At 37.1% G+C, this 10,056-nt stretch overlaps 1 protein-coding gene across 1 annotated transcript; it reads left to right on the forward strand.

The window, feature by feature from the left end:
• Positions 1-173: 173 nt before the first annotated feature.
• On the forward strand, positions 174-4,047 carry LOC125232632 (UPF0692 protein CG33108). Its single transcript, XM_048138379.1, has 2 exons — positions 174-924; positions 1,800-4,047. The coding sequence occupies exons 1-2, from the start codon at positions 434-436 to the stop codon at positions 2,116-2,118; spliced, it is 810 nt and encodes a 269-aa protein (XP_047994336.1). The 5' UTR covers positions 174-433; the 3' UTR covers positions 2,119-4,047.
• The last annotated feature ends 6,009 nt before the right edge of the window (positions 4,048-10,056 follow it).

A 10,056-nucleotide genomic window follows, 5' to 3' on the forward strand; every position in this document is an offset into this window, starting at 1 on the left:
CGTTTTAAAGTTGTGTTCAAGTTTTATAGATTTACGTAAGTAGCCTACAGGCCTAAAGGTGGCCAAATAAAATATAAGTAGTCCATAAATATCCCAATTTAAACAAAATCAACTGACATTTGGATTTAAATACGACATTTTAATTGATATTCTTCACACAAAATCTGATTATTTTAAGGATGCATCCTAAGATCAGCTGTGTGCTGTCATGTCAACTGTCAAGTCAAACTCAATGTCAAGTCATCAATCAAGAAAAATACTATGTGAAGAAAGTTTCTTTCACAAAATGTAACAGATTTCTCCTAATATATTTTTGTGACTAGATATTATTTTGTGAATTAATAGTTTATGAATAACTTGTTACATAACAGTTAGAAAAGGTCATATTGAATGTGATGTGTAACTACTAAGCTATATCTGTAAAAGATAAAGGATGTGTTCTCTTCCGCCGCCGCCACCGCCGCCTCCTCAGACCCTCGACCTCAAGCACGACTCTTCAGAGCTGCCTTCATACGCAGACAGCAACCCAACGCCAAAATTTCCAGAAATTTGCGAATGGGCGTCAAAAAACCTTGACTTGTGGGAAGCTTGTGCTAAAAATAGTATTTGCCCTCAAATCGCGCCTTTTAGATATTGTTACAAACATTTTGAGTCTATTCTACAAGTTGGGCCTACTTGTGGATTGGCAGCTCTCTCTATGTTAGTGAGAGGGAAGGTTACGGCCAGTGAAATGTTAGATATATGTAAGCAAGAAGGATACAGTAATAATGGAGAGATGCTGAGTAGTAAGGATATGATGAAGTTGGCGGAGAAAGTTTTCAGCTTGGCAGACATGGAGCGAGTGTCCTGTGGAGTGAAGTTTGGACATCTTTTCAGTGAAGATATTATAGAACAGTTGTTGGATGGGGCTGTGCTGCTAGTTCCGTATCCTTTTCAATATTTATTTAGTGAACACCATGCGCGGATCCAGGGGAGGGGGGAGGGGTCATGGGGGTCATGACCCCCCCTGGAGCCTAGGTTGGCCATACAAATAGACCACGTGACCCCCCCCTGGGCACGAAGCTGGATCCGCGCTTGGTAAACACTTCAAGGTTTAGTTTAACATAATTATTAATATTCCTAAATCTGTTAATTGGCAGTGAATGGGTCAATCTTCTGGCAAAATAATTATTAATATAATCATTGCCAGCATCACACATGTTGTATTAATTTTGGATGTAGGTATAGATATGTAGGTAGGAAGGGTACTCATCATCCTCCTTGCATTATCCCGGCATTTGCCACGGCTCATGGGAGCCTGAGGTCTGCTTTGACAACTAACCCCAAGATTTGGTGAAGGCACTAGTTTTATGAAAGCGACTGCCATACGACCTTCAAATCTTCAAGAAAAGAGCGTACACCCATCTTATGTTTCGGGTGTCCATGGGCGGCGGTGATCGCTTACCATCAGGCGACCTGTCTGCTCGTTTGCCTCCTATCCCATAAAAAAAAAAAAAAAAAAAAAAACCCGAAAGGTAACTAGGCATTAGATCTATAAGTAGTAGGAAGGGTACTGAAAGGTTAAATTTATTCATATTTCTTGTAGTAATGTATGATAGCAGGGTAACTGACTACCTATTATATGATTGTTTCTCAAACTGTTAAAACATTGGCTACTGTGAAATATAGGTACATGTATGTGCTAGCTGTGATGGTCAAATTACAACTCTCATATAGATTTATATGATTTATAAAATAGAAAATGTACCTAAAGCAATGTTATTTGTGTTTTTATTATTATTCCTTAGCCAGTATAACAGTTATGATGCAGATGCGAACCATTCCCCATGCCTCAGGCAGGGCCACAAGGCACACTGGGCACTCGTCAGCGGGGTGATCGTCAGACATTCCACACCAAAACTAGACTCGGACCCTGACAATGTCTATGTACTATGCAGGCATGGCAAATCTAAGTACCTGGCTACTTGGAGGCTGGCTGACCTCTACAACAGTAATAAGAACCTATGGGAATTTATACCTCCCAAAGGTAAAGAAAACCAGTTGTTTATTATACCTAAAGGAGGAATAGGAGGGGTTGATGGTCTCAGAAAACAATTTGTGATATTTCATGGCTTATAGTCTTATTTACAGGCAAAATTGTGTTATAAAATCTTTGTACTATGGCAAATTATCTAATTTTAAAGGATTTACATCTAGTCAATGATGGTTACAGTTTTATAAGATTATTTATTGTTAGATGTTTATAAAATAAAAGATATATTTATTTCAATGCAAAATTTTATTTGTACAATAAATACAAACCATACTTGCAAATTATGATAAAATAATATATCTCATCACTTCACTTAAAAGTAGTGTAATTAAATCATAAATTGTAAGTCAAACTGAAATAAAATCATTAGCCCTGGGGGAGTATTCAATACAAATTATTGCACTGACATCAGTTTCTCGTTTTTACAGAAAATAATATAGGTATTTAGTAGATAACAAACATAAAAATATTTTTGTACTAATTTAACTTAAAAGAACATACATGTTTTAACGAAATTCATGAATTCGTTCGGCCATTCCTCATGGACACAATTTGTGATGATTTACAAAATGACACCAAATACCTAGTTAAACACAATTATATTATTTTAACCAAATTTTATGTTATTCTGAAATAATATAATGCCAATATGTTGATAGCTATGAGATCAAATTATATTAATTAAATAATCGTAAATTATAAGTATTACAAGCTATTACACGAATATACGATTATGGAACAACGTTACGCTAGAGTGGACGAATATTGTCGGTAATATTTGGTTCTATTGTAAGACAGTAGAATGATACAGCAACCATTACTGACAATATGGCCCACCTACACATCGGCTAGGCCTCTAGATATGACGAAACTTAATTTATCTTGAGCTTCTTTTTGTTTTAATTGCCAACACTATAATGGCACCATAATTGTAAGTCCAATGATATCTGACTGCTCTAATTCAGTAAATTACATTAAACAGTTATTGCGATACGTTTAAATAGAGCTACAACTGAAACGTAACAACTATCCTACATTATTGATCTTGGATGGTTTATATTCGATTCCTACGATCCAAATTTGCTTAGATACTTACTCTAAGCTGCCCCTACCTACATAAAAACGCACAGTGCTCTACTTTCACACACAGAACAATTTTATATCCAACAAAAACCATTTCCATTTACATGACTTCAATCAGACATGATCGTTACTACCTAATACCTATCTTTCCACCAGACAAAAATATTGTAGCCAAAATTCTTCACTGTAGGATGTGTAAACGAATCTAACTTTGCAACTTCTGCACGTTATATTATAAGGGGACAGCAAAGCGCTCTGTACAAGGTCCACCTGGCTATTGACAATAGATGGGCCGTGCAGAGGGGACTGAACGAGTTATGATTATTACAAAGTTAGAAAGGAAATGTCGCATCTTATTACTCGTATTTTAGCCTCTAGGAATCATAATGTTTCCTGTAAACCTTACGGCGATGGCATAGAGTCGGCTTTACTATTGTTTCATATTAAAAGGAAAGGTCAACTAATTATTACTGTTAAATTATAGTTGACTTGTCGAAGCAGTTATTCGTTTTAAATAAAATCGTTAACCCATTTTAAATAATTAAATTGAGTCTCACGGGAGTTTTATGGTTAAAATTATTATTTTCTAACTTTGTAATAAAACCTCTATTCATATTAATAAAGTAAAATTTCATACGCATTTAATACAAAAAGAAGTTTTCCATATTTCGTGACGACTAGAGCGCGTATCAATTAATTATCAATATTTATTATTAATTGTATTGAATTGGTTATTTATTACAGATTAATGGAGAAAAAGTATTGTTTGATGAGCTTATACTGGTTATACTCGTATTTCTGTGTGGTACTAATTGTGAATGAGGCAAATAGGTACGGTACCTAAGACCTGTTACTTTATTAAAGCATGACATAGCGAATAATTAAACTTAGTTTGCCTATTATGTACATCCATCAAATATATCGGAGCTGTCGAAACTCTCAAAAATATCGGAACACGCCTCTATTGTCAAGATAGAGTTAGTATTCCAATATTTGTGAGAGCTTTGGCAGCTCCGATATCTCTGATGGCGACTGTACCTCGAAAGATTAGATCATTCATGTAAGCTGCATTCAAATAGCATCTCATTTTACCAACCATGCTATAACAGACATAGCATTGCAATAAGTACTGAACTGTCGGTACAGTCAGCCAATTGGAACCCTAGGCCACTGTAGAACTATGTTATTTATTTGTTTATCGTATGGCAAGTTTACAATCTTACATGCAAATTACAACTTAAATTTAGCATTCCGTAAATAGTCGATAGCGTCGCTCGTGAGGTTTTTGAAGTCCGAGGGTGACCCTTTGTACTTAGTTAAGGGGCATTCGAAAACGATGTGGTGCACAGTTTGTTTAGGGTTTCCGCAGTCACATTTCTCAGTGTCAGCCCAACCCCATTTTTTCTGCAGGTAGGCGCAGTGACCAATTCCGGTTCGTATGCGATTTAGGGAACACCAGACACGACGCGTTTCTTTAAAACCACTTGGAAATTTACGGAGCTCGATGTGGAACTATGTGATAGTGACGTTATAAATCAGATTGTAAGAAATCTCTTACTGCTTGTCATTTTCACATGGTTGTAGAGTGGCCTAGGGTTCCAATTGGTTGACTGTACTTTATTTAATTGGACTAGGGTTGCCACGCGTCCTTTGTTCACCACAGCGGGAGGAAAAAGGAAGACGATTATCAGAGTTTTTTTGGAAACCTTGAGTAAGGGGGCGTCCATTAATCGCGTCATACTGCATAGGGGGGAGGGGGTCATGAAAAAATCACCAAATATCACCATGGGGGGTGGGGGGGTTAGGAACATATCACGTGTATTTTTTTGTTACACTAACGTAAAGAAAAAATCATATTTCTGAGCTATTTTTATATCAACTTTTACAGTCAGAACTTGCGTTGTGCAGTGCAAAGAGAACAGAATAGAATAGAATATAATTTATTCGTGAACACAGTCAAGATTAATTACACATTACAACACAAACAGAACGGAATGAAGTGCCACGAAATGGCCTCATCTCAGCGTGTTGCTGGTGACTTCCAGCGCTGATCTTCCGATGTGACCATCAAGGGAGAAAAAAAGAGCTGTGTGCAGTGTGTTATTTTTACTTCTCAAAGATTTTTTTAGTTTGCCCTCATGACGTGTACACGTGACGTGACAGTCGGTTATAGACGGTCAACCTAATCATAGCACTGAAAAAAGGCGGCAAATTTGACAAATGTAGAGCTCACCGGCCAACTGTCTTCAAAACACGCGTGCCTTCCTAAACCTTGACGTTGGCGGAATCATAGACGAGCCATAACACTTAAAAACCGGCCAAGTGTGAGTTGGACTCGTGTTGTAAGGGTTCCTTACATCACAAGAAGAGCTTAAGCGCCTTCTGGAGGCGCTAAGTCATTATTGTAAAGAAAATAATAATATTTTGAACAATTTATAAACAACCGGCCAAGAGCGTGTCGGGCCACGCTCAGTGTAGGGTTCCGTAGTTTTCCGTATTTTTCTCAAAAACTACTTAAAGTTCTACTTTTGTGATTTTTTCATATTATTTAAACATATGGTTCAAAAGTTAGAGGGGGGGGGGGGACACTTTTTTTCCTTTAGGAGCGATTATTTCCGAAAATATTAATATTAACAAAAAACGATTTTAGTAAACCCTTATTCATTTTTAAATACCTATCCAACAATATATCACACGTTGGGGTTGGAATGAAAAAAAAAATCAGTCCCCACTTTACGTGTAGGGGGGGTACCCTTACAAAACATTTTTTTCCACTTTTTTTTTATTTTACCACTTTGTTGGCGTGATTGATATACATATTGGTACCAAATTTCAGCTTTCTAGTGCTAACGGTCACTGAGATTATCCGCGGACGGACGGACGGACGGACGGACGGACGGACAGACAGACAGACATGGCGAAACTATAAGGGTTCCTAGTTGACTACGGAACCCTAAAAAGACGAAACAAAAATGAATGTACATGTAATATTCAAACGCACTCAACAGTCAACACTTTCAAAAGATTTGGTAACTCGTCCTTGCAGCCCCAGTGAGTGAAATTCGTAATTTGAGTTTTTTTTTCTTTTAAGTCCAATTTTTGTCTGTTTTCTTAAATTACTTGACTGAAAATTATTAAAAACATAATTACATTTTTAAATACGTATAAGGGCCATTTTTTTTCAAAGTTGTCCACCCCACTTTTTTTGTAACATGGGTATTTTTTACGCGATTTATATTCAGAATCGCGAGGTCTTTTGATCGTGATAGGAGAAAAAAATGTCCCAAGATTTCCATATTTTTTTTAGACCTTCCATTCCGTTGCCGCCATACAAAATGTATGAAAACCTGGTAACGGAATAGGGAAAAACCTTGGGACACTTTTTTACTCCTATTAGGATTGAAAGAGCTCGCGATTCTGAGTGTAAAGCACATAAATTATTCCAAATAAAAAAAAAGTGGGGTGGACAACTTTGAAAAAAAAATGGCCCAATTAACGCTCTTTCATTTGATATGTAACACGCTAAAAAACTATTTCAAAAAACTTTGATTTCTAATTTTCACTTTTACCCCCCAAAAGTGTATATACATAGTTGTTTTTTTTATTTTATTTAAATTACATGCCCGTCTTTGGGTCACAAGTTTACATATTATGTGTGCCAAACAAGTTAATCGGTTCAGTAGTTTCGGTTCAGTGGTTTCCTTTTTGAGGTACGGAACCTTAAAAATGAGGGGGCGAAGGTTTAATTCTCATAGAAAATTTGAATTTCGCGCCAAGATTTGGTTGATTCGTGGGTTGGAAAAAAGTCTACTTGAGTTGCCAAAAAATTACACGTCATATTGGCCAGGGGGGAGGGGGTCCTGAAAATATCACCAAAGATCACCATGGGGGAGGGGGGGGTCTAAAATAAGCCAAAAACGTATGACGCGATTAATGGACGCCCCCTAAGCTCTAAAAGCTAGTTTTAATTTTAGAGGTGAGCAGAATATATGGTGGATATAAAGGGGCTAGTAATATTACAAACCTATGAAATATTTAAAGAAATTATACTGTAGACATCGATTTAAACTTCCCTAGATACACTATCGCCTACAAATTCGACACTCAAAAGTGTCCGAACGCTTAGTTGCAAATGTGTGCGTCTAGTTGACAAACGAAAACTTCGCAATGTAGTAAAAACTACTTTAATTTTTTTACAAAAACAACGTTATTTCTTAGTACTTAGAGTTCAATTTCAAATGTAAGCAATTGGCGGTTATGACATTAATGAATGTGATCATCGCGAAAGCCATAAAATTTTATGACCGCAGATCGCAGGTGTGCATATTTTTAAACAAATCTACGTCTTATTGCAACCAACATAAGTTTAATTTCGTTCGCGCTGCAACAATCTAAACGTCATTTTTAAATTGGGAACGAGGATGGACAGAGGCATCATGGGAGTCGCGCTATGAGATGAAAGGCGAGAATGAGGAAATTTGCGGTATTTTTGCGAAAAACTGTTAAAAATTTATATATACATATATATATATATATGTGTGTGTGTGTGTGTGTGTGTGTATGTATGTTTATAAATAAATAAATAAATAGATATTGGGGACACCTTACACAGATCAACTTAGCCCCAAACTAAGCAAAGCTTGTACTATGGGTACTAAACGACGATATACATACTTAAATAGATAAATACATACTTATATACATAGGATACATCCATGACTCAGGAACAAATATCTGTGCTCATCACACAAATAAATGCCCTTACCGGGATTCGAACCCAGGACCGCGGCTTAGCAGGCAGGGTCACTACCGACTGAGCCAGACCGGTCGTCTAATATATATATATAACATATCTGGGCAACCGAGCTTCGCTCGGTTCTGTTTTGTATCCTTGACATGTGTCGCCATCTAGTTCAAAAATGAATAGTACCTACATCGAGCGAAAGAATTCTCAGCCTTAACAACACAACTACTCCACACGAGATGGCGCGCATTTCGCCACAAAAACTCAAATAGTGTATTTTCTATTCGTTTTAGCCTTGACCTGTGTCGCCATCTAGTGTTTGCAATAAATAGTACTTACATCGACCGAAAGAATTCTGTCTTAACAGTACAACTACTGCACACGAGATGGCGCGCGAAGAAAAACGCATGAAAACTCGAAAATTCGCGTTTTCCGGGACCTAAGGATAAGTTAGACCGATTTTTCACCCCCAAAAACCCCCACATAACAAATTTCTGCGCAATCGTTAGAGCGGTTTCCGAGATCGTCAGTGTAAATAAATATATATATAAATAAATAAATAAATAAATATACAAGAATTGCTCGTTTAAAAGTATAAGATATGTGTGTGCGTGCGTGTAGATGTGAAGGTAAACAGTTGAGGGATTGTATGTGGTGTGTGTGAGGGATGGTGCACTTGGAGAATATGAATTAAGTAGCTATTAATACAAAGAAGAATTGAATGATGACATTAATTTATTATTCTACGTAATTTCTTTCAAAGCTTTGTGTGGGTAAATCTTCTCTCCGCTCCTCAGCTATAATCTTGCGCCATTTTTCCCTTTCAACGTCTTGTTTTGGGAATCTGGAATAAAAACCTTTTTTATTACTTAAAAACGAATTTGCTATTCCCGGGTTGTTTCTTTTTATAATTAAAGTAATTTATAAGAAATGTATTAATATTATTGAATTGAAATCATTTATTTTAGACTTATTGGTCCATAATAATAAATAAATACATACACTAATAATATGAAATAGGCTTCTTTTACAAAAAATATAAATTAGCGACTCCATCATTCCATTTTTAACTATGTTCCACTTCATCCATCTTTTGTCGCCGTCCGCTTATTACTAGTATAGCGCGAGAGAAAGAGACAAACTGCGTAAGACCAAATCAAGGAATTTACTTTAATTATTCTAGAAAATAAATGTTTTTAGTAAGTTAGGAAGCCATTTTGGCCACAAATGCATAACATTATAAAATTATTAACAATTACTTACCGGAAATACGATACGTCATCCTTTTTTAACGTATAAAGGTGTTATTTTTGCACTTTTTTACGGAGCACTTAGGCATGTTGCCGACACGGCGGATGAAGCGCTACTGACCGCCCAATTGTGCTTAGAACATTTTCAAGCACAATTTGCTGCGGACACATTCTAAGCCATGATGGTGCATCTAGGTAGTTTAGATCGATGACTGTAGATGATAGAAGTGGCGATAGTGCGTTGGAGATGGTCGCAAGTTGCCGATAAGACCTGGTTTGCGGCACTTGCTGACAAAAGGGAAAGAAGACACCATAGCGAAACGTCGCAATCGGTTGCAAGCTTCCCTTGTCAGCTATGTGTCAAAATATGTCGCTCTCCCATAGGTCTCTTTAGCCATCAAAAGCGATGTCTCTCTGACAATGCACCATACATCGTCTGAAATAGACGCTAAGGCCAGTAGTACTGTCTAGAGACGTGATGATGCACATTTCCCATATGACAACCATACACCATGGACGAATTAAGGCCGGTTGCATCAAACCGTCTGTCACCGTTAAAGCGTTCGTTAAATTTTATTGTATGACAAGTTCCATAGACGTCTGCTGCGTGACGATGTGTCTGTTAAATGTGGTTGATGCAACTGGCCCTTAATCTTTGACCATTTCGTGCTAATTTTACAATGACTAAGTATTTTTATATTAAAGGAAAAAATGGAAAAATTTACGCTTCCGGCGGGACTTGAACCCGCACCATTTTTGCAATCCGTGCAATGCTCTTACCAATTGAGCTACAAGACGTGTAAAAAAGGAAAGGCATGGAAGGATTTGCGAAGTCCGGCGTGGCTTCCGTAGCTCAATTGGTAAGAGCATTGCACGGATTGCAAAAATGGTGCGGGTTCAAGTCCCGCCGGAAGCGTAAATTTTTCCATTTTTTCCTTTAATATAAA

The sequence above is a fragment of the Leguminivora glycinivorella genome, chromosome 13 (genome assembly GCF_023078275.1).
Source record: "Leguminivora glycinivorella isolate SPB_JAAS2020 chromosome 13, LegGlyc_1.1, whole genome shotgun sequence".
Lineage (NCBI taxonomy): Eukaryota > Metazoa > Arthropoda > Insecta > Lepidoptera > Tortricidae > Leguminivora > Leguminivora glycinivorella.